The sequence below is a fragment of the Cataglyphis hispanica genome, chromosome 18, assembly GCF_021464435.1.
Source record: "Cataglyphis hispanica isolate Lineage 1 chromosome 18, ULB_Chis1_1.0, whole genome shotgun sequence".
Classification (NCBI taxonomy): Eukaryota; Metazoa; Arthropoda; class Insecta; order Hymenoptera; family Formicidae; genus Cataglyphis; species Cataglyphis hispanica.
In genome coordinates this window covers 4,584,840-4,609,786 of record NC_065971.1, presented here as the reverse complement: position 1 = coordinate 4,609,786, position 24,947 = coordinate 4,584,840, and the positions used below count along the sequence as shown (strand labels likewise).

At 30.8% G+C, this 24,947-nt stretch overlaps 4 protein-coding genes across 8 annotated transcripts in view; 2 read left to right on the top strand and 2 right to left on the bottom strand.

Annotated features, from left to right (window-relative positions):
- Nucleotides 1–3: 3 nt before the first annotated feature.
- On the bottom strand, nt 4–2,975 carry LOC126856315 (isocitrate dehydrogenase [NAD] subunit beta, mitochondrial). The gene is made up of 6 exons (XM_050604727.1): nt 2,871–2,975; nt 2,006–2,062; nt 1,729–1,938; nt 1,165–1,556; nt 872–1,061; nt 4–726 (listed from the first exon to the last, which is right to left on the bottom strand). The coding sequence occupies exons 1-6, from the start codon at nt 2,910–2,912 to the stop codon at nt 496–498; spliced, it is 1,122 nt and encodes a 373-aa protein (XP_050460684.1). The 5' UTR covers nt 2,913–2,975; the 3' UTR covers nt 4–495.
- A 571-nt stretch (nt 2,976–3,546) lies between these two features.
- LOC126856279 (methenyltetrahydrofolate synthase domain-containing protein) lies at nt 3,547–7,799 on the top strand. The gene is made up of 5 exons (XM_050604677.1): nt 3,547–3,890; nt 4,165–4,550; nt 4,728–5,074; nt 5,145–5,385; nt 5,641–7,799. Exons 1-5 carry the CDS (start codon nt 3,875–3,877, stop codon nt 6,022–6,024), a joined length of 1,374 nt encoding a protein of 457 aa, XP_050460634.1. The 5' UTR covers nt 3,547–3,874; the 3' UTR covers nt 6,025–7,799.
- LOC126856295 (protein Star-like) overlaps nt 5,800–24,947 on the top strand; it is a 41,923-nt gene continuing 22,775 nt past the window's right edge. The window contains exon 1 of the mRNA XM_050604699.1: nt 5,800–5,932. The gene's annotated coding sequence lies outside the window, so the exon portion shown is untranslated. The remainder of the gene's footprint in view (nt 5,933–24,947) is intronic.
- The window catches only part of LOC126856277 (serine/threonine-protein kinase 32A), a 28,202-nt gene continuing 13,393 nt past the window's right edge, over nt 10,139–24,947 (bottom strand). For 4 of the 5 annotated variants that reach the window (XM_050604672.1, XM_050604674.1, XM_050604671.1 and 1 more), the window contains exons 2-10: nt 22,892–23,418; nt 21,087–21,142; nt 19,839–20,007; nt 19,111–19,308; nt 13,723–13,812; nt 13,001–13,167; nt 12,218–12,498; nt 11,767–11,976; nt 10,139–11,447 (exon numbers count right to left, since the gene is read on the bottom strand). In XM_050604672.1, the coding sequence (XP_050460629.1) occupies nt 11,276–11,447; nt 11,767–11,976; nt 12,218–12,498; nt 13,001–13,167; nt 13,723–13,812; nt 19,111–19,308; nt 19,839–20,007; nt 21,087–21,142; nt 22,892–22,940 (1,392 nt within the window). In that variant the 5' untranslated portion in view covers nt 22,941–23,418 and the 3' untranslated portion in view covers nt 10,139–11,275. The remainder of the gene's footprint in view (nt 11,448–11,766; nt 11,977–12,217; nt 12,499–13,000; nt 13,168–13,722; nt 13,813–19,110; nt 19,309–19,838; nt 20,008–21,086; nt 21,143–22,891; nt 23,419–24,947) is intronic. The other variant, XM_050604675.1, reaches the window with a different exon arrangement.

Genomic DNA, 24,947 nt, shown 5'->3' with positions numbered 1-24,947 from the left:
ATATATTTCATCAGACTTTAATACAATTTTATTTAAATTTTTTTAATTATATGTTATTTATATATTTACATTATTTGATTGAATTAATAAAAGCTAATTGTAGTTTTAGAATAGAATGTATGTAAGGTAGCATAATTTATTACATATAGATATAATACAATTTATATGTCATATTATAAAATTAATTATGCATTCGCACATCACAGTTGGATTTTCATGCATGAACCAACAATGTGCAAAGAATTAAAATTCTTTTTGTTCACAGAACGTACAATACATTACTATTGTAGATAGGAATATACATCATTGTATATTATTATACATTTACATAATATTTTACAAATTTTGTAATTTTATAAATTATATATAGCTATACCCTATAACGGGTGTACTACACTTTACACAATTATTTCAGATATCTTAGATGATGTCAAGAAAATGAGTTTGCGATGGAGGATCTATATATCTCTGTTCTATATTATACAAGTATTATCGTTAACGCAGACTGTTTATTACAGCGGTAATGAAATCTGTTGTCGAGCTTTGCCCGCCCAGATCCTTTGTGAGTACTTTTCCATCATTTAACACACGGTTCAACGCTTCCCGGATTTGCTCGCCGTAGCGTTTGAGATTTACATGATTCAATAGTTTTACTGCACATAGCAACATCGCTGTCGGATTCGCAACATTCTTGCCAACTGCCTCAGAATATGTATGCCTTGCACCCTATTAAAGAGAATGCAGTTTAGTAATATACTTGTGCATTTTGAAATTAACAAGTCACAAACTCGATAAATTATCTTCTTTTTCCATATTACTAATTATATCAAATATAAATCTTATATTGCAGCAGTAAAATAAAATGTGTTACCGGTTCAAAAACGACACATTCGGGGCTATAACTAGCACCAGCAACAACTCCAGCACCACCGACTAAGCCGGATGCGAGATTATCCACGATATTTCCATACAGATTTGGCATTACCATGACATCGAATTGATGTGGATTAGAGACCATCTGCATGGTGCAGTTATCGACAATCATCGTTTCGAACGTAATTCTGTTTTATCGAAAAATAAAAATATAAAAAATTTTGCAATAATTTTTTATAACGAATATTTAAAACAGTTAGACAATAGGTGATACAAAAATTATTAAGATACCTAGGATACATTTCGGCAATTTCTTTGCACGATTTGAGGAAAAGCCCATCGCCGAGTTTCATTATATTAGCTTTGTGAACACATGTGACTTTCTTGCGATTATTCTTTACAGCATAATCAAAAGCAAACTTTGCAATTCTCATACTCTTAGTAGCAGTTATAATCTTCAGACATTCTACTACTCCTTTGACAGATTCATGTTCCAATGCGGAGTACTCTCCTTCTGTTTGTTCTCTGATAATAACACAATCTACATTCTGATGACGTGACTTGATGCCTGGTAGAGATTTTACATGTACTACATTCGAATATAGATCTAAACTCTTACGTAATTTCATGTTCAAGGTTTGCAACTCTCCTGTCATAGAGTGATCTGGAGTTGCTAAAATACCCTGTAATATAAAAAAATAATGTTACATATAATGTTACAAAGTCATCACTATCTTTCAGTTGTACATATTATTTAACAAATTTTGACACATAATAAATTTAATATTCTATGAATTCGTTAGATATATAATATTATGTCATAAAATTATTTAATTAAGAGGTATCTAATCAGACCTTTAAACACACTCGATTTCTAGCAATACTATTAGAGACTTGATCCAAAGGTGCGCTCAGAGTTGGATTGACTTCAGACAGAAAATAAGGTTCAAACTCAACCGGGACATCCGCAGCTTTGAATACACTCTGAACCGCAACTACAAGTTCTGGTCCAACACCATCTCCTGGTATCAAGGTACATTTCACTTTTCCTTCTTGTTCGACTACCTGAAAGAAATAGTTATCAGTAAACACAAGTATATCTAATTATCAATTAGAGAAAAGCAATACTTACTGATTCATGCTGCCGTACCACACCTATATGTAGAGTCCTAATGCTCTTCTGAGCAACCTGTATATATAAAATGAATTAGAATAAAATTTATATATATCATATTTATAATTTGTTAGTTTATACATATTATATATATATATATATATATATATATATATATATATATATTATTAATAAATTATAAATATGATATATTCTTTAAATATACAAATGTATGTGTCTAAGATAGAACTTATTATAGATACATAATAAATATATGAATGTTATTATTTAAAAAATTTAAACTAGCATATTGTAAATTTGCTTTTTGAATGAATATTTTTTTAAACATTTCACTTTTATGGTCTCTTAATGCAATCTTCCTAATTAATGGTAGTTATTAATCGGTACTAAATCCTATTTTGTTATTTCATTTAAGCAGAGTATATGCACATAAAAAAGTTAATGTATCTTTCATTAATAATTTATTTATTTTTAAGAAATAGCTATGTCTAACTTTGTTTTTTTTTTCGATAGATAACATAATCGTTCTGATTAAATAACATAATAAAAGTGAGTTTGGAAACAGATGGTTGTACGTTCTAATTGATATATAAAAATTTATTCATTCAGGTGATTACAGAACGCTCTCATAGTATATCGAAATAAGTGCATTTTCGACACGAGTCGTCGAAAATTATTGTGTATTTCGAATAAAAATACTTGAATATGCAATGCCCTTGTGATTCTTCTACTATCTGCCAAAAATTATCGTGTTATTTTTACACAATATAATTATTAACGTTTCTACTTCTGTATATATTTTTTCATATTTCATAAATACAAGCAAGCGGAATTTCGAAAATACAAAGAAACATCATATTACCTGTGAAAATGTTTTACAGATATTCCTCGCGAGTAAAGCCATTTTTACGACGGAGCCGAACGAACGCTGATTTATTTCACTAGCGCACGCAGGAGTGTAATCACATGTACAGTTGCCACATCGATTTAATGTACATCCAATTTGTTTACAAATAGTAAATGTTTCATGTTCTCTACAAACAAAATTTCAGAGAATTTTTTTATGTGAATAAAAATGCATTTAAAATATATTTTAAAAGTAATAATAAATTCTAGTATTTTATATATTAGAAGAAAAAGAGAATATACTTTTTTTGTATATATTGTATTCCAAAATATATAATTAATATTTGATAAGCAAAAATTAAATTACACATATATAAACAAATATTTACATTAAATTATGTATATAGAATATAAATATTTATATTCTTAAAAACTTAAATAAATTTAAATATTTATAGAATAGAGGAAGAGAGAGAGAGAAAGAGAAAGTATTGAAAATTTGTAATTCACGTAAGGTATATTATAGATTTCCAGTACTGGCAGTAATATCGAAACGAAACTGTACGCGACATCCGTCACTGTACAGTAAACACGTGTAGATAACGACGATTTGCTAATTTAACTCCCTAGTTTCCTGACATGAATGCGGATTGCGGATCAGCTGATTCGTTTTTCAATTGTTTACTTTTATTGTCCATTGACCAATGTCATTTTTATGAATGGCATACAATCAGACATTGGAACTTTTTGTTGCTTGATGGCGAGACAATTTCGCATAAGAAATCGCTTTCCAAACAATATTTCATGTCGATAGAAGAAGCTTATCGTAATTCCTAGAGGATTACGATTTTTTAAAGTTTGCGAACATGTAGCCGTGTAGAAATAGACACGACAGAAAAAGAGCCGCGCATAGATGGGATAAATCGTGTAATCTATTTTTGTAAGATTTCGTACAGTTATCCTTCCTGGATCTCTCCTGGACCTTTTGTTCTGTAAGACTACGTCGGTGGATCAATCAGAATGACAGAAAAATTACGTAAGTATTTGCGATTAGCAACATGCGTTTCTTTAATCCAAATTGTATCCAAATGTCAAAAGAGAAATCTGTATTTTTGTATTCCTGTGTGAATCCCAGAAATACATATATATGTATTTTGTTCTACTGTTTTGAAATTATTTTATAAGCTATTAAATGAATTAAATATATATACATATGTATATGTACAGTCACATAGAAGTAATAACAATCACATAGAAGTATAATTGTTTTTAAAGATACTTCCTTGCTTTATGTTAATAATTTTTTATAGCCGACGAGATAACAAAATCAGGTTTTCGTCGAAAGGTGTGGGATTATATGGCAAAGAATGAATTAGTAAACTTTCCCATTAATATATATAAACGTATCCCAAACTTCAAGGGTGCTGCGGAGGCAGCACATCGATTGGCTGAATTGGATGAATTTAAGAAGGCAAAAACCATAAAAATAAATCCAGACAAACCACAAGAACCAGTGCGATTTTTAGCTTTAGAGGCCAACAAAGAAATTATTGTGCCTATTCCCAGGTTAAGATCTGGCTTATTTTTGCATGTTATACCAGTCGCTGGTGCAACAAAGGAACAACTAAAAACATTAGCTTCCATGCGTGGCCTAGAGCAAGCTGGTAAACCACTTGGACTCGATTCCAATATTAAGGTAATTATTATAGTTCTTATAATTCAATATGTTTGATTAAAAAATAATTTTATTTAATTGATAAGTATCATATATAATTGTTTAAAAATATATATACATAATTGTTAAAAATATAATGATGAATTATTGAAACATTTCATTATAATACAATTATTTAAACATATATTATTCATTCAGGTAGATCTCATTGTGTTGGGATCTGTATGCGTGAGTCGAGATGGATACAGGCTTGGCAAAGGAGAAGGTTTTGCAGATCTCGAATTTGCAATGATGATGAGAATGGGCACAATAACAGAAAACACAGTCGTTATCACGACAGTGCATGATTGCCAAATCATAGATTATTTACCACTACAATTGTTCAAAGAATATGACGTGCCGGTGGATATAATTGTTACACCAACACAAACCATATTTGTGAAGCCGAGATTAAAGAAACCATCTGGCATACTGTGGCATATGCTCAGTGAAAGAAAACTCAAAACCATGCAGGTATTACAGCAGCTCAAAGAGATGGATGAAAAGTATGCATTAAGTTGCCTGAATCACACTAAATGGACTATTTCGCGTAAATACACAATTATTTTTCTGCAGAGATGGCAAGATGGTAACTCTGAAGGAAGTTGATTCTGATATTGAGACACATCGATATATAAAAAATCGTGTTAAATACTCGAAAAACAAGAAACATCTCAATATAAAGAAGGATACATCTAATATGGAAAATTCTACTGTGGAAAGTGCCAAAGATAAAATTCTTAAGCCACGTTTTCTACGAAAACGTACTTATAAGAAAACAAAAACTGAAGAAGAGAATAATTTTTCTAATGCCGAAGTAATACTTTGATATATATTGATATTTACAAAATTGTTTTCCTATTAATAATAGATTCTTTGAATTTGAGTTGAGTCTTTTCTGTTACAATAAAGGTTCTTATATTACAATCTGCTTTGTGTTAAAATAAAACGCTGAAATTCTGAAATTAGTTGAAAAATATTTATTTATTTATTTATTTTCTTCCATACTTCATCTATAATACTTCTTAGACAGTATCTTTTTGTAATTGAATTTTGCTTATGTGTGTTACAGACGAAAATGGAAACTATTAAAAGTATCCCTCGACGACGAAAGAATCTCCGTGCCAGAACGAAAGCGCATATCGACTTCTCTTTGAAGCTGTCGAACATCTCGTCCGGCGTGAGAGTCCGAGATTTGAAAAATGCTCTGCTGGAGCGTGGCATTAAGCCGAGTGAAATAACTTGGCAAGGCTATCGCGGGATTTGTTATCTTCACTTTAGCAAACTCAGGAGTGAAACTGCTTTCCCAGATCAGCCAATTCAGGTAGACTCGATCATGGCAAATTTACAGCAGCTTCGAATCGGTGAGTTTATGAATAACGAAGAAGGGTTTATACATGTAGAACCCGCGAAACCGATTTCCAGAATCGAGGTTACTGATGTGACGACTGTTTAAATGACATTTATTGGGAACTACATATAATTAAGTAGTTTCTTTGATGTTTACATCGTTTCGATGTCGAATATACATGTATATTTTCTCTAAAGTTAATTCTTTTTAAAAATATTTTTGTTATATATATAAAGTGTCTCGGGATAACGCGCATTTCTCATCAGTTATAAATTTTAAGAAATTCTATGTATAAGAACACAAATATTTTATTGCAAGATATAAATTGGTATTTTTTAACCTTTTTATTTTATCTTTGCTTTATTGATTAATAAGTTAAGCGAATAAAATAGCGAATAAAGCTGTATTTAAATATGACATAATAAATAATATAATGTTAATTTAAATTTTTGCTCAAAAGAAATCGGTTTTCCCGAAATTTGAAAATTTTTCATTGAAAAATCATAGCTAAAAGAAATTGCGCGACTTCTGGGACATATTGTAATCTTATTTTTACAGATATTAGCTTAAATGTTTTGATTTATACATGATATATTTACGTATAACATATTTCATCATTTTAACAATTATTCTACGTTATGTTATTGTTACTTTGCTTTTATATACTGGGAGTTGTACTTTATGCTAATATTACATTGAGATAGCATATCGATAATGACGAGTTCGGAAAACCGAGATGTGATATATATACCTGGTGCAGTGCGAATATTAATATTAATAGTTATTATGATTAACACAGATATATTTCATATTTTTGACTAATGATTTTATTTATACTATTTTTGTATTAATTTTGTTTGATGTGCGAGAAAAATCGAGTAACTTTTAAACAAATTTATTGTGCATAAAATGATCTGTGATCAAAAGATATCTAGGAATATAATATAGTTGGTCCGTGGAGAAACATAGCAAGCACAAAATTGCTAAATAGATCAAAAGATAAACAGATCAAAAATATTTTGAAACTTAAATCGACAAGCATATTAATGCAATCTAAAAATATAAAATATTTTTTTTACTTTTTATCGATTAATCTTTTCTAGTCCAGAATTACATTAATAAAATATCGCGCGAAGATATCTTTTTTATAATTGATTTTTATATTAAGATACATTAGATTTTACATGATATGATTCGGAACTTATAAAGTTGCCATAGATAGATGTATCAATTGTTGTGTATTTCTTCAACTAAAGAATAACAAAAATTAATTGTTTTGGATAAATTTTTCCATTGAGTTGAGATTAATTGATGTAAGTAGAGTGCATATTTGCGATAACATTTGGTAGCAATCATCTAACATTAGAACATAGACTGATGACAATAGTTTAAGTCTCATTTATGAAGGATATTCGAAGCAAATTAAGGCGAGCTATCAATATTTCTTCGTGTAGACAGAGAGAAAAAGTATTCTATTTTTCTGAATGTGTATTTTCGTAAAAGAAGATATATATATATATATATATATATATATATATGTATATATATATATATATATATGTATGTATATGTATATGTATATATATATATATATATATATATTTTCACAATTTTAGAATCGCTTTATAGGCGTGTTGCGGTCTTCCATGTATTGTCATTTGAATAGGGAAATAATAATGATGCTTGTGTACGTGAAGGCCGAAAAGCGGAAAAACGGCAATATTTTGTGATATTAATAAGTATGATTTATTATTTCTAAATATATAATAATGATGTGATGATCTAGAATGATCAATGATATAGAGCTACTAGTGATTATTCTTAGCTATATATAATGTACATAAATCTTGCGTATAAAAAAAAACTTTCTTTTTATCAATTTTGCTTGCGTGATGATGATTGTATTCTGCTATGTCCTTCAATCAGCCATATCCATAATGTATCCCGATAATTCCCGTAAACAAGATGCAAATATTTTCATTCTCTCTCTCTCTCTCTCTCTCTCTCTCTCTCTCTCTCACGTGCGCGCGCTTGTCTTTCTTTATAAATATAAATGAAACTTCCGCGGCGCAACAGTTTCATCTCGAAGCTGGCAAAAGTAGGCAACTCAAATATAAATAACTTTTTCATCGAGATTTTAATCTTTTGTTTGCGATCGTTTTCTATGTTGCAAAATAATTGGCGAGCGACAATAATTACTTGCCTTGAATAACGTGCTTTGTTTTCTTTTTTATCGAGAGGAGCAAGAAATAAGAGAATTAAGACGGTCGTTGCGAAAATGCCTTTCGTTTCCCATCGAGTTCATTATTGAAATTGCATTAGTCTTGATCGAATTTCCCCATAAGCATTTTGCGAAAATTTACCATTATAGATCATAACTTTTCTCATTCAAGTCGACAAAATAAAATTTTAATCGTTTGCCATGCAAATCAAGATATATATAAGAACCTGGATCATTTTGTGGAATATCTTTTTATAAAAATAAGCGCAAACTTCTTTTTTATAATGATATTAGAGAGAGACTCTTAATTACAATTTATAATTCTAGAAAAGAGATATCTCTCATTTTCTGCTGCAAAAGGATTAATTTCCGTAAAGATAATTAAAAGCGGAACTTTATTAGGTTGAATTTTCTTATTTAACTGCGTCTTTATCGCGCAAAAGACGCAGGGCTTTCACATCGATCTCTAGAAACTAAACTACATTATCTTCTATTGGATTTTTCCATCGAAGACAGCGAGGCTGGCGATTACCGTTCTCTATCGCTTATCCTCCTCCATTCTCTAAGAACCACATTTATTTGTATAGACATTTCCTCAGTATTATTCAGTGAAAAGTTGTAAATCCTTTCGGGATAGATGGCACAAATGTACGTTCCAAAGAGCGGAACATTAATACCTAATTTTTTAAATTTAATACCTTTTGTTAAAATTTGTTTCAATAAATAAATAGAGGTGCAGAAAAAGAAAATAATATATATATATATATATATAACACACACACAATATGTATGTATGTATATATACATGTGTGTGTGTGTGTGTGTGTGTAAAGTCGATATTCTTAGATATATCTGATTGAAATTTATTTTTTTTTATTCTTTAAAATATTAAAATATTGTAAAAACTTTTAACTTTAAGCTTAATAGAAGAAATTCTCTTCATATATTATATGTAAGAGTATTTTATCACGAAAATGCAATTTTTTTCACAGATTGATTGCGGCACTTTTATTATTTGATTAATTAAAAGTGCAAATTGAAAAAGAGCAAAGAAGAAAAACGATGAAAATTATATTATTCATTTATTATACCATTTACAATCGATCGCATAAAGAGATTAAAAGTATAAACTGATAGTTAATTCATTATTTGCTATTTGCAAAATGGATATAAGTGGATGCAATAATTACGCGATAATTGGGCCATTATACCGAATTACGTAGCTTTTACAAATGCAATTACGTCAGAACATTCATCTTCTCTTTAAATGTGATTCACAACGATCTCGTTTATGAAATTGTTACATAAATTGTGCCAATTGTCTGCTAGGAACAATCGCCAATTTGAACATTTTTTTATCGAAAGAAATAATATCATGTAAAAGACATTTTTTATTGCATTTTTTATTTGTAGTTTTTTATCTATGAAATTTTCGATCGATTTAGAGCAAACTTTTCAAAAACTGCTATTATGTCGTTATACTTTGTTACATATGTTTTACTTTTTTACATATATATATATTATACGATTGGGATCTACATTATATAGAATAAGGTGAAGTGATGCAGTGACCCCTCTCACTCTCTTTTCACCCTCGCGAAACGGCGCCGATGCTATCGATTATCCGGCACTCCTTCGACGCTTGGTTAAATCCGTGTTTGCAATTCTTATAGCCGTATGCGAATCATATGTTAATAATTAAGTCTTTTTTCGCGAGAGATCATTGTTTTCCACATTATTTTTTAAACAATATAATCTTGCAAATATTATTTATAAAATTTATATAATTGTGACAACGTTTTAAATATACGATTATATTCGTATATTTTGAACGTTTTACGTTTTAAATATACGAAATGTAACGATTAAATAAAATTTTGTTATTTTATTTTTTTGTTTGAAAAGATATTTTATTGGAGTACGAATTAAATTTTTATGATAAAATATTTTCATAGCGTACGCATTGAGAATTTAAGGGAATAAGTTAAAATGTGTTAGTAACATGTGTCAAAGATATTTTTTATTTTGATTCGTACATAGCTCACTTGTAAACAACATATATCTTTATTGAATAAAACATATATGTATGTATAGGTGTATAGTGATTGTTCCCAGTTCCATTAACTAAAGAAAATTATATTAATATGTAGTATGCGTCCCTTAATCCTTTCAATAATCATATTAGAGATAGAAATATTAAAAAATTTATAATTTATTTTAATTCTTGTTTAGTACTTTTAAATTGTTAAATTTTTTTTATTTGATCTATAATTTTTTCATCTTATGTAATCTTATATATTAATAATTATGATTCTATTTAGCATTGCAAAACTTGCATATTCTCCCTATATATAATGAAAATGTGATTTATAGTAATTATATATTAACTTTTAAAGAGAAATCAAGATAAAATCAAATTTTTTTTTTAAAAGCTTCAGGGACAGATATACACGGTATACGTCAGATTTGCACTGAAAAGATTAACTAATGTTATTCATCGAAGATGTTTAATTCTAATGAGTTTTTGTAAATTTTGATTTTAAAAGAGCAATAAAAAATTTGCTGTTATTCAATAAAGTTGACGTAGCGATCGTCTACTACTTTAAAGTTTAAAGAATAATTTTGCATTATTAATGGTCAAAATTCGTGAAATAATACATTAGGTTCCTTTATTTAATTTTATAAATGTAATTATATTACTAAAATATAAATTATAAAATAAATTTTACTGATACAATGATTAAGTACGCATTGGTAAAGTCTGATAGAGCTTGCACGATGAGCGATTTTCCGGTTGTTATCCATATTTTTTTCAGGATTTCGTGTATGAAATCAATTGATATAAAGCGAACGTTATCAATCTGTATAAAAACTTTTTTTTCACATATAAAATAGGATCTTTCGACGCATGTTAAGTAAAATAATCACTCAACACATTTTGTTATTTCTGAATGTCTTATCGTTAGATATATGCGTATGTTTCACAGAGTAAGAAATAATTAAATTATTTTTATAGCAAGTTATTAAACTAGATAAATATTGGTGTCTCTTATAAATTTTTATACGCATTCATAGAATTAAAAGAGACTACTGGTCATTGATAGGCTACGGTAGGTGCAGAGTTCTCAGTGTTATTTAAGATGTGCTAGGCTCTGGACTCGCGTCGATGAAGTCGATGTCCGAGGATGTCGTAGCGCTCCCATGGCGTCCTTGCCTCGGTGAGGCGTTTATGCGTGCTTTGACGTTCGTCGTCGAGACGCTTAGTCGGTTTCCGGTTCGCTGGGCCGGCAGATGTTGCTGCTTTGTTCTGTAATCAAGGGTTTCACGAGACAGGTATCGCGCAAGCGCTAAGAGAAACATCGCTCAAAAATTGATGTAAAGTGTGATAGATTCAGAATCTGCCGAGAATTGCTATTAGATTACGAGAAAAACCGTGAATACGGAAGATAATCACACGAAACGTCAGGAGAATATTGAACATTTTTATAATTTTCCGCCACGGTAAAATAAAATAAAAAATTGTCCAATATTAACCAATTCGTGGATAAAAAAAATATAAAAAATAGATATCGATGGGGACCGATATCGCGGAGATAATCTCGAGGAGATTTATTCAAATAACATACTTGAGTCTTTCTTCGGCACCTTTCATGGCAGTGTTCAGTTCCTCTTCCCATTGTTTCTCCTTCTTCTCTCTCTCCAATCTCTCGATCTCGCGTTCGCGATTATAAATCCGATATTCCGGAATGTAAGCTAATCTCCGCATGTCTAAACTTGATCCAGCGCCCTCGGCGAAACCGCCAGCATCCTCTCCTGAGTACTCGACCCTTAACGATCTATAACGAGATGTCGAGGACATTGCTTTGGTAATGGGCATATTAATTATTTCAGGAATATGTGGAGAGAGATACATGAAACTCGCATCAGAATGTTCTATCAAGTCAACAGTTGAATCTTAATATCAAACATATTAAACAACGATACGACAGTAATTTCATTCAACATGATTTTGTATTATCGTAAAAAAAAAAATTATTTTATCTTTTTTAAGGAAATATTCGCGCGAAGACGACCAACCTTTGTTTAGCCAGACGTTTTTTTTTCTTGTGCAAGGGCTTCGTCTCAATTATCATTTCCTCGAGTTCGAAAGTGGGATCGCAATTTAAATGATCCTTCGGCGGGGTGAAGGGCGGTTTTATTTGCTTATTCAGCACTCTGTCAAAATCCAGCTCTCTCATTGCGCTCACTTGCTTTAGTTCCTTTAAACTCGACACTCGAGCGTTCGGGGCCAGAGTTAATAAACGGTCCAGGAGATCGCATGTCGAGGGAGTCCAATGCGAAGGTGTCGGCCTTTCTTCCTAAAAAAGCGAATATTTGTCTCATGTAAATTTATTGTGCGCGTCGGATGCTTAAACACGTTTGGATAAACGGAATAGATTTTTGAGAAAAGAAAAGTCGAAATAAAAATATCATAAAATGATATTACGAATGTCAAGGAACATCTTTGTAGTACTAACAAGCATTGTAGTATATGTATTGCAGCATGTGTCGTGTCAATATTACATTTATGACAAGTTCTCGTAATTAACACAGCCGGAACATGATGCGTCCTTAATTAACGTCCACATGTTGTTTCAGAAATTCGATAGAGTTCGAATATCTTGCACAGCTTCAAAAATGTAAAGATGATAATACAAGAATGTCGCAACATACATCTTTCATTTGAAATATTCATTCTTATTATTTTTCCGCAGAGAGAGATATAAATTTATTTCTTTTATTACATTTCGACCTCGTTTCTTTTTGTGCGATTTAGAGGGTTGTTTTTTTCATTGCTCGAAGCTTCCGCGTTTCTCTCACCTGCAAGATTCTCAAAGCCTCTCTGTTAGACGTTGTGGAGTGAAGTGGATACGGTCTTTCCATGGCTAAGGTCTCCCAAGCGAGGATTCCTAGACTCCACCAATCCACAGCGAATCCATAGCCAAGGACACCGTATTCCTCGCATGAGCACATGTAAATTTCCGGGGCTGATGCAAATCCGCGTTAAAAAGAAGAAGCGCAGAAAAGAAATATGTGTTTATCACGTTTCGACGATGCGTAATACTGAATTAACATATCGCGCGTGCTTTGAGACATTTTTTCTCGATTACAAATCTCACTATATCGTTACATGATATTTTATTGCAATATACTTTATCGCAAAATTTGTTTACACGCATTGTACAAAAAATTGCGAAATTAATTATACAGAAGCTTCTTTTCTGTAAGGTCATCTTTTTGTGTTTTTTTTTTTTCGATAGAGCAAAATTTTTTACATCTATGCAAAATAAAAAATTAATTTTACGGAAATAATTAATGTGTGAGTAAATAGAAAGTCGATTATATATACGATAATAAACTATAAGTTTGATATGAATTTGTATTCGTAAATTTGTAAATGGAAATAGAAAAAAGATTGTGATGATTTAAATAATTGAAATAATTTATATGTGAAAGAGAGAGAGAGAGAGAGAGAGAGAGAGAGAGAGAGAGAGAGAGAGAGAGAAAGTTACAGATACATAAGACCACTCATTCATACATACCTATATATGGCTTTGTTCCAGACATTGAAGTCGCTAATTGACCATCTTCGAGTACAGTTGCAATATTAAAGTCTGTTACATGGGCGTGACCTAAACAACAAGAAATTAATCTCTTACAATCTATCATCTAAATAGTCATTAAGTTAATGACTAAACAAGTAAATTATTTACTTGCTCTACAATATCCCTCAAAAGCACATGGCAGCAATTACGTATAATGACTGTGTTAATTAATATTAGAGTGTAACAAGTGTTATACATTTAATAGAATCCATGATTATTGCATATTTTAAGATTAAATATTTGTAAAATTTAATCCGTCAACGTTACATATATTTATTGCAATCTGAGAGATTTATTTATATAATTTTTAAAAATTATGGAGAAGCAGCACTTGCGTAAAATATATTTTCTAAGGATTTAGCTAAGGAGATTATAAAAAGATACAGATAATAATGGAAATTAATACCACGTGTGTGAATAGTACACATGCGTTCGCGATCTTTAGATGTCTCTTGTAGGATAAACGCCTAATGAACCCTAACTACATTACACAGTTGTATCTATGGGTCATCAGGAGGCGGGTATACACACGCATATACACATAAACATATATATACATACGCGCAGAGAGCAACACGATATTAGTTTTCCGACGCGGCATGATCGAGTTCTTTCGTATATGTTATGCTCTTGCAATATTTACCCGTTGCCATTTTCTAAACATCGCAGCGACCGCAATGTGGATCGAGCTGTGATGTAAATTAAAGGGGATGAGCATCAACATACACTGCTACATATTACATCGACGTAATATCACGCAATTCCTCCATTGTAGTCAGGCTTTGTATTTTAGTAGCCGTTACGTGGATTGTTTCAAGAAAAATAATTTCCCACCTTTAATATATCGAATAAAATAAAAATTGACAACCTCGACGCGGAAATACAACCAGATGCTTGCTTTTATCAAAAGAGTCATTTATTAGTTATGAAATATGCAATTTATACAAAAATAAGATATACTTGGTTTTTGCTTTAATTTTGCAGTTCCATTTAAAGAAAAAATAAAAAGATTTGTATTCTAAAAGATATATTTTATGTAAATTTTTATAAAAGCAGAGGAAAAAATTATTATTTATTTGAATTAATAATTATATATTCTCTTTAAGAGATTAAATGTCCATTTCAGTCTTTTTTTTTTTAAACAGTCCCCGATGACAATAATTTCCTACTGAATGGAAGTAATCGAAAATTATTGGTTCACTGGAATCAGATCTGAGTATCGACAGCAGAAATAAAATTGTCTGCAGAAATAAAAGAGAAACCTCAATATGTTACTTGAGAGATTTCTCTTTTATTTCTGCAGTCGATCTTATTTTTATTATTATTCATTATAATATACAGGCATACACGTACAGCGTCTCCTTAAGATTCTTAATTTCATTTTTGTTACGAAATATTTAATGGCTTCAGCCTGCTAAATTACTTCCTCGTTAATGTCTCGTAATCTAGTATCGAGTATGCACGAAGCCGCGTGTAGGTAAAATTAACGGAATGAATTCCAACGACTATAATGCGGATCTGGAATGTGATATTACCGGAAGAAAGAAATAGTAGTATTGCATTTTACACGATTTTGCGCCGTTCTTTATTGCAATCATGTTTTAGACTTTAATGAAAGTAGTTCTAAGCGGTTTTCTCTGGAAGTGTGTCAAAGTTTCCCCGCATATATATGTATATAGGTTCCTTCTTCGCTCTGTTATTAGACAAAGTTATTAGACTATAGATCGATTTAGCCAGCCCTCTGAAATTCCTAATTGTTTCATTCTCTGTCATATTGAATTAAATTACATCATTTTACTAATCTTTTTAGCCTTACAATTATTGAGAATTATTACGATTTTTTATCGATATCACGATAATAGAATAATGTTATGTGTTAAAAAATAATTGACATTAAAGAAGACATTAAAAATTATTAAAATTATTATTTTTTTTAAATAATTACAATTGAAAAAGATATAAAACATTTTTTGTATTAAGGATTAGAAAAAAACTATTCAAGGATTATTGAAAAAAAAAAAAAATTTTTTTATGACGTTACACAATAAGTCACTTTATTAGAGGCCTCCTGAGATCTTATTTTCAGAGAAAGTAATTTTAAGTAATTTTTGATTCGACTTCTCTGTATAGTATAAGTCGAATGATTGAGATTTTTTCCAACGCATTAAAACACATATTTCTCGATAATAGTACGTTTTTACTTTGAGTTTATAAAGACATGTCTAGTTTCGTCAATTTCCTCAGAATATTTTGAGAAGTCTTATGTCACGCTAGATGAAACACGAAAGCGAAACGATAAGAGTGGGACACCGGTGCGTAATTTTAAATGATGCAGAGGCAATCTTGGAATTCAAACAGCCGTCGGCCAGGTGCAGGAAATTAGGATAGCCTCCTTCCCTTCCTCCTTCGCTTATCCCATTTCCCTCAGGTTCGTAAATGTACGTACCTGCTTTCCGCGTTCCCCGAGACGTTCCCTATGAAATACCTTCGTCACTTCCCCGGATCTTTCTATTAAAGCAGATCCGACCTTTGAGAGGAGCGAGGTCTCCGGTATGAACATGCACCACCCTTCCTTTTGCCATTCTCGTAGTTATCTTTATCTCTCTTTCGTTTTCGTATAATTTCGTCGACATTAAAGATATTGCATTCAAAAAAATTTGTTTGGCATCATTGTTTCGGAAGATTCATAAATTAATGTCACGAAAACGCAATTGAATAATATTATTTATTAATATTAATCCTAATAGATTTTTCACAAATCTGAAAAACATTTAATTTGTGCGAAAACGATTAATCACAATAATCTTATTTATTGGTTTTGTTTGTTCGCTTGCATTGCTCTTTATTTCGTTAGACTGACAAATGCAGCCTTATGCAAATCTAAGAAGCCGAAGATCTGAAAAGCCCGGCATGCATATGCATTATTTAGCATCGCGCTTTCAAGATTCGTTCATCTTTTTCTTCGGTAAAATCTGTGGTGTAATCTATAACATTCCGATAATAAATCAATTTATCGTCAGGGAAGTAAAGCGGAAAAAGCATTTATCAATAATTTCTAGAAAATCGAGGAGAATCGTGGAGGAGGAAAAATCAAGGAGAATCGAGAATCGTGGAGAATAAGAAACAAAATTCTGTACACTGATAAGTGAAAAAGAGATGCTACGTTTTTCTTCAAGACTTTTGAAGAAATACGCAAAATATCGGAAATATATAAAGAAAAAAAAAAAAATCTAATATAATAAAAGATCTCTTTTTTTGTTCGATTATTGTTTTCAAAATTCTGAATAAAATTATAATTAATTAAATATTGATCTTGTTAATAAAAGGTGCGTTAAAATTATATATATTTACGCTGTCAATTGATTGACTTCAAGATATTAGTTTTCTCTGGCTATGTTTGAAAAAAAATATTACATTAGTTAAAACTTTATATTTTGCAACGAAAATTTTTTATCGATAATATATATTAAATAATTAAATTATGTTTGGGATTTAAGGATTTCAGTTGTCATTAGTGATTTCATATACACTATGATGCCTTCTGTATTTCCATAATTTGTTAAATCCGTGTTTAGTAGAATATATTAATCGAAGCGAAAGAGATGTGGAAACGAATACCGAAAATACATAGTAGAGAGTTAATTTCACTAAAATCCGCTGATAGTTTCTAGTAACAGCCCTCGCGAATTCACAAATATATACAGCCACGAACTCATTCGTTGCGCAAAATTTACTTGTCAATTCGGTGTTTTCAATCTTGCGCTTGTACTCCAGATCCAGAATAATTAAATCACAGATGATTAATACGCTTGTCCATGTTGGCGTTCATATTGAAATCAAATGATGAAATCAGCACTTGATATGTAAATGAAAGTATGATGGTACTCTGTGTGGTAGGTTGATTAAGGTTTAAATACCAGATATTTTGATTAGTAAAATTCGTTTGATCTGCAGAATTTTCACAATACAGAATGATTGAAGAAAAATCACTGCGAAAAGACTGAGCCTGAATAATTTTTGGGAAGTTTATTTGGATATATAAAAGAATCGGTGAATATAATATATGTTTAATATCAAAATATTGTGTCAATAGTAATTAAGAAAAGGAAATAAGTTTCTAATTCTACTGTTTGTAATTTCGATTATGTGATAAAGTAATAATATAAAATGTGTTAAAGTTAAAGTAATAATATAAGATGCGTTAAAGTAATAATATAAAATAATGTATGTTTATAGGAACATTTTGAACTTTTCTCCTGGGAAAGAAACTCTTTATATTTCGATAATTTTGTTTCTATTCTTTCATTTGATTAGCACGTACACAAACGCGCGCGGGAGAACTAATCTGATCGGATTCAAAGTTTTCTGTGCTGGACTCACATTTATTACTAAATGTCAACTCTCATTTCGTGTTCACATTGTGATAAATGAATCTTGGATTCAGATAATTGCAATTATCACTCGAAATAGCGGTGAAAATATCGACTGAATTGTTTACCGAGAAAAATATGCCTTTTGTTTATACCTTTATATACATATATGCATATCCATTATCTTTATCGATAAAATTTATAAATCATCTATATATACAGCTTTAATTTAATTGAATTTATAACATATTGATTTAATATATAATAATATATAATATATAATTATAATTAAATCATAATTAATTTCAGTAATTAAACGTTTTAATTTCTAAAATATAATCTCTAATTATATAAATACAAATGCACATACAAAAGTAAAATATTCATATATTAAACAATTTAGATATTAAATTCTCAGGAAAACATTTTAACATGGTCAGATATAATCATATATAAATCAGCCATATATGATCATATATCGAGTTTCTGTATGAACAGAATTATATACACTCATGTATAATTATACATGCTTATATATAACTATGTATGTGTATGTGTTTATAAAGAGATAAATTTGATATATGATCATATATGGCTAATTTATATTTGATTATATCTGACCATTTGATTATATTAAATTAATCCGTATATAGGTAAGGTTAAAGTTCAAGAAATCATCCATGTGTTCATAATCATGGATCATGATTTCTTGAACTCTTGCCTTTCGTGTGCAAGTCGCCCACATCGCATTATGATCATTTTTTTTATCACATGTTTTTCGAAATACGTAGCAAAAAGAGAAACTTTGAAAGGAAATCACACTTGCGGAATTAAGTTTTCTCGGGGCAACATTGCTTATCTATATAGTACTTTATGCGATGTGGGCGACTCGCACGCGAAAGGTAAGAGTTCAAGAGATCACGATTCATGATTATCAACAAACGGGGGTACTCACCCTCCTCATCCAGCAATATATTGTCCGGTTTAATGTCCCGATGGATAATCCTGTGACTCTGCAGATAATCGAGCGCCAAGGCGATTTCAGCTACGAACAGTACGACGCTCTCCTCGCTGAACACAATCTCTTGCTGGATATGGTATCTCAGATCGCCGCCCAAAAGTAAATCCGATACCATGAAGAGATCCTCCTCATCTGTAACATGACAATGTAACATATGCGCGTAATCTTTTGTTTCTCTTCCTCTTTTATTTCTTTTCTCTTCTTCTACATAGGACACTGACGATCATTTTTCGCACGTCCCGTGCGCATGCCGATCACTTGCAATGCAATACTCGAGACATGAAAGCGAAATTATAAAACTTTATCGACCGACTGACCGATCAATATTGACTTGGTACAATCAAATACAGCTATAGTAGTTTGCGCTATATGAATTATTCCTTTTTTAAATAAATGCGCTGTAAAATTCCACGTGAGCTGCGTTTACTACAAATGTTTAAGCGACGGAATGCATTAATTAAATAATTAATATTTAATTAAATAATCCTACTTTAATTAAAATTAATCCTACTTGTTTTTATTTAATATTTTTAGTTAATATTATTAATTTATATTATATATATATATATATATATATATATATATATATATATATCTTCAAATGCATCTGCATATATTTAGAATATTAATTCGAGTGATTAATAACTTGAAAAGAGATTTACCTTGGAAGCTGAACCATAAATTCACTAAACAAGGATGTTCAAGCTTTGATAGGATCTCGACTTCCCTCGCCACGTTCTTCAAGGCACCCCGTTCTGCACATTCGTTTTTATGTACGTACTTCATAGCGTACATATGGCCGGTAGTGTCACGTTTTTGCACGATACAGACCTGTTAGCAGAAATTATATCAAAATTGAGTTTCACGTGCAAAATCGTTCTTTTCGCACTAAAACTGCTTTAGTATAGATTTTTCAAATTCGTGAAAATTTGATAAAAAAAAAATATTTAATTTTTCTACAAAATGTAATATCAACGAATGAAAAGTTTTTATTCCTCGGAACAATTTCACGTAAGCTAAAGTATCGATATTTATTTTATCTATTTTTATATACACATTGTCTTAATTATTAACTATTAGTTAAATAAAAAAAAAAAAAATACCTTCTTGCGTAAGTTTTTGTAAAAAAAATTTGAAATATAAACTGACTGTATTCCTTCGAGCTGTAAATGCTTAGCATTCTGTCATAAAAATTTGATCTCTATTTTTTGTGCTTTTGTAAGAAGAATGGGGATATCGCATATTTGTTCCTCCCATAAAAGTAAGGAAACGAGTTTTGAAATTTTTAAAGCAACCCATAAATATGAAAGCGCCGATGAATACTTTTTTATGATCAAGGATAACGATTTTATAGCGACATAAATGCAATTCGCGTTGTGTATACTACGTTATGAAACGGTGCTTTTGTGTCGATATGTCGTGCCATTTTTCATATAATATATGTATACGCATTTTCTACACCATGCCATGTACCTGAGAATGAATTATATGGTTGATACGATTTAAAAGGATACTATTTATATGAAATAAAAAAAAAAAAAATTCTTCAAATTGTTTCCGCGAAATTCAATCTAGTTTTTCGCTTGAGTGAGAATCTCGGGTATGTTACAAATTACGATATATTTCAATACATACATATATTAGCGAGAATTCTCAATTCTGCCGTAAACTGCATGTCATTCCTATGTAAATAAGAGTAACATCGAATAAACTGATTCGAGAATCGGTCGTGGTAACTTCTCAGAAATCGCAGCAAAAAATAAAAAATCTGCGACTTCAGCTATTACGCGCTCGTTGAGTCCGCAAACAAGAAATTGCTAAAATCGCATAACTTGACTTGTAACAATATTTACCTATCGTATACCTATATTTTCCATCATAATTCAATTGCCAAATAACTTATGACGTACCTTGCCAAAGCTGCCTTTCCCGATAGCGCGTAAAATTTGAAAATGATCGAAGTTCACTGTAACAGAAATGTTATTCAATTAAGTGAATTGATGTACATATAATATTTGACGATAGACGAATGATGCATTAATTCTCCGTTGATAAAATGAATTATACGGCATTACACGCATTTTGTTTATTTTTGCGTATGTTGAATTTGACGCTTATCAAATTAATTCTCTAGTGTTGACGTGAATTAATGTGAGATAAACTTCTTTTTTTAAGCTACGTTAATATCGATTCTTCTTCTTTTTTTTTATAGGTGTAGCTTTTAATTAATCAAGCTATTCATTTTACGAATATAATATTTATCAATTTTTCATCAAAGATCTTTGAAACTCCATTTAGGATTGATGTGAATAGCGAATATTCCGCGACAAAGATTTGATCGTGTGGAAGATATACAGACATATACATAGTTTATATTGCACGCAGTTTTGATTCATCCGAGATAGCCAAACTGCGTAATCGGTAAGCTGCATCAAAAATAACATGGAAATTTCGAGCTTGATTTTCCTCAAACTCGATTCTACGAGTTGTGTTCTTGCAATGATAAAGTTAATTGTGACTATTTATCTTGTTATTAAATAGTAATTCTAATTTAATTTTTTTTATATTTATAAAATAAGATTTTCGATGCAATAAAATTTAATTAATTTTTCGAGCGAAAAAATAATCGATTCTTTATATAAATGGCACACGTCTTGCATAATTTGTGCTATTAAAAATAATAAAAGTAATCATATTTTAAAATTGTTCAAACTTCTATAAAAGCTCTGCGAAATGTTGAAATCATTTTTAATAAATTGCAAGAAGTAAAAAAAAAGAACTATACAAACAAAAAATTGTGAAAGAAAAAAAAAACTATTCTAAAGGAATTCAATTATAATGAAATTGAATTTTCATCGGTTCAATTGAATGTTTATAAGATTGTCGATATAAATATACTGGATGGAAACAATTTATTATTATCCTGGAATAATTTGTTATTCTATAATCGAACCGGAGGCTAAAAGTTCTGACGTCGCGCTGTATTACGAGACATCGCGGAAGCTGCAGCTGTAGCGCGATATGAACGCGATAGAATAAAATGATCCTTCTTATGAAATTATGCAAGATTATCGATGCATATATCCGTCATATTTTAACAAGAATTCAAGTTATGCGAATTATATATTGAACGGAGCGATATAATACATTTCAATTAATATCTGCATTTTCGTAACATAATAATTGAAATAAATAAATGTCTTGATAATAATTTTAAAATCTTTTTTGCAAAATATAAATTATAAAAGCAATTGGGCAGATTTATTTTTCTAATTATTATTACATAACATTGTCATAATTCATGGTTTTTTTCTAATCTAAACTATTTTATATCAGATGAATATATTGCTAGAGCTTTAATATTGAAAATAAAAACTATTAATTACATATAATATTTATATAAAGTAATTTCTATATAGCAAGAGCTTAAGATCCATTAAAATTTTATGTCGACATAATGAAAAGAAAATAGTCGTGAGAAAAATTATTAATAGAATATATTAAAAGGACAGTGAGCCAATCATTTTTTATCGATTGTGCTGGAAATCAAGATGCCCGTTCTCTTTCCAATACTTTATAAAATATCAAACTCGATGTTATTATAGCCGATTGTCAATTAGTTTGCAATATTTTCAATTGCCACATATAACATATCCAATACTTATAAATAAATAAAAGCGCGTTCGTTTTCTCGTAAGGTAGACAGGCGGTTTACCTTCTTCTCCGGGGGTGGGATCACTTCGGGTCGATTGATTGGCGCCCATTTTTCCTCAATAGACGTCGGACTTGTACATCGGCGATCGGTGTAAGCTGCATTGGTGCGAGCAAAGTATCGACAAAAACGACGAAGACGACGGGGTCCGACAGCTGACGTAGAAAGTCTCATATTTCCACATTGTCACGGCGCCGCGACGCCTTGTCGCACGACTTTTTTTATCGAACGAGTATCATCCTTTCTTCTTGAAGGGGAGAGAGAGAGAAAAATGCTCGTCACGTGCGCCAAATGGTTTCTCGTTAAATCTGTTAGTTGATGACGTGAAGCTCTTTCTCCGAGAAGAACGATGGCGATGACGTTAATTAGCAGCGGTCCGTCGCTAATTCGAGCGACTTAATTAAGGGATTGCGCTAACGTGCAGAATAATTGCGATCGTTGATGGTCTTTCGGACGGCAATGCGACGAACTTGCTCGCGACACATCGTTGTAGCGAGTCTTGCTTACGACATATACGGCGCGATTGGTCTCTGTAATAAACGCATGTCCCTCGTGACCTCTTCGTTGCACGTGAATTGATTTCGGATGAAACAACGAAATACATGCAATGAACGCCAATTGAATCGTTCCCGATGAATGATACACGATCGTCAAAGTGGAGAAATTTTTGCCGGCTCTAGTACTGAAGAGGAAAGTAAATAGTTTCTTATGGAAGTACAATTTGAGTAAACTTTTTTTATAAATTTTTAACTTTTAATATATATTTTTTAGAAATATATTATTATTGCATTACTCTTATAAAAGCAACAAGAGAGAATAAAAATTTTATTGCAGCGAAATATGTGAAAAATATAAAATATAAAAAAGAGGTTGTTTTATCGATTTGAGCTCTTAAATTAAAATTGAAGTACAAACAATAATGCGTTTTTATATATCAATTTTAAAAATAGATACAGGAAAACATGCACATTTTTACATACAAACACAATTACACTGAAAGTGTGAATATTGAAACATAATATAAAAAAAATATGCGGCAACAATTTGAGGGCTTGCTTTATGAAATGTTAAAATTGAACTCATCAAATAACCATAGAGAGAGAGAGAGAGAGAGAGAGAAAACTTTTTTAAATAAATAAATTTTGGCTCAATTAAACAGAAACAATCATTCGTTTTTCTCAATGAAGTAACGGACTTTCCCTCATGACACTGTTAATCGGCAGAATTCTATGTGCAATCTATATTATTGCCAAGCGGAGACGTGCAGCATCAGCACCAATTAATAGCATTGATTAGTCAGTGCGGGCGCAGCAAACATGATGGCTGATGCATTTCTGCCACTCGAATTGCAGATCGAATCGAGGTTTGCGTGCAGCAGACGCGCATATATACGTTCGTATGCTGTATTCGTATTGCAGTCGAATATATGTGAGATTATGGGTCTTCGTTTTGAATTCAATTATCGTCGAACCGCGCTCCATTAATTTTTGACTCCATTAAGCGGACGATTATTTTAATCGATAATATTGGTCAATAATGGACAACGCAATTCATTGCAGATGCGAATTTCAAAAGCGTTTAATGCATTTGTTATAAATCGATCGCATTGATGGAATTTTGAAGCTTTGTGTTGAACTTTAGAAAGAATGACGCAAATGATTAGAGTCATGCAATTTTCAGTAAATATAATTTTATGCAAATTTATAATCCAAATTCATATTAATTAAATATATATTAAACACACAATACACGCACGCATCATAGATTTTCTGTTCGATTTAAATCGACAAGTCTAGATAGAATTTTTAAATATAAAGAGGAGTGTTGAAAATATTAGATGTATTATAATATGTATGCAAGCACATTAAGAAAGTGAAAAGTAAAACATTTCTGCGAAAAGCATAGTTCAAGTCTGTCGAGGTTTTATAGAAAAAATATATACATAAGTATTTGCAATCATCATGTCAAATTTAGTGACGATATTGAATTTATCATCAGAGAGATATTGGATATGTGGGAAACATGATGCGTCTCACTACACCACGTCGCTTTTCGAGGT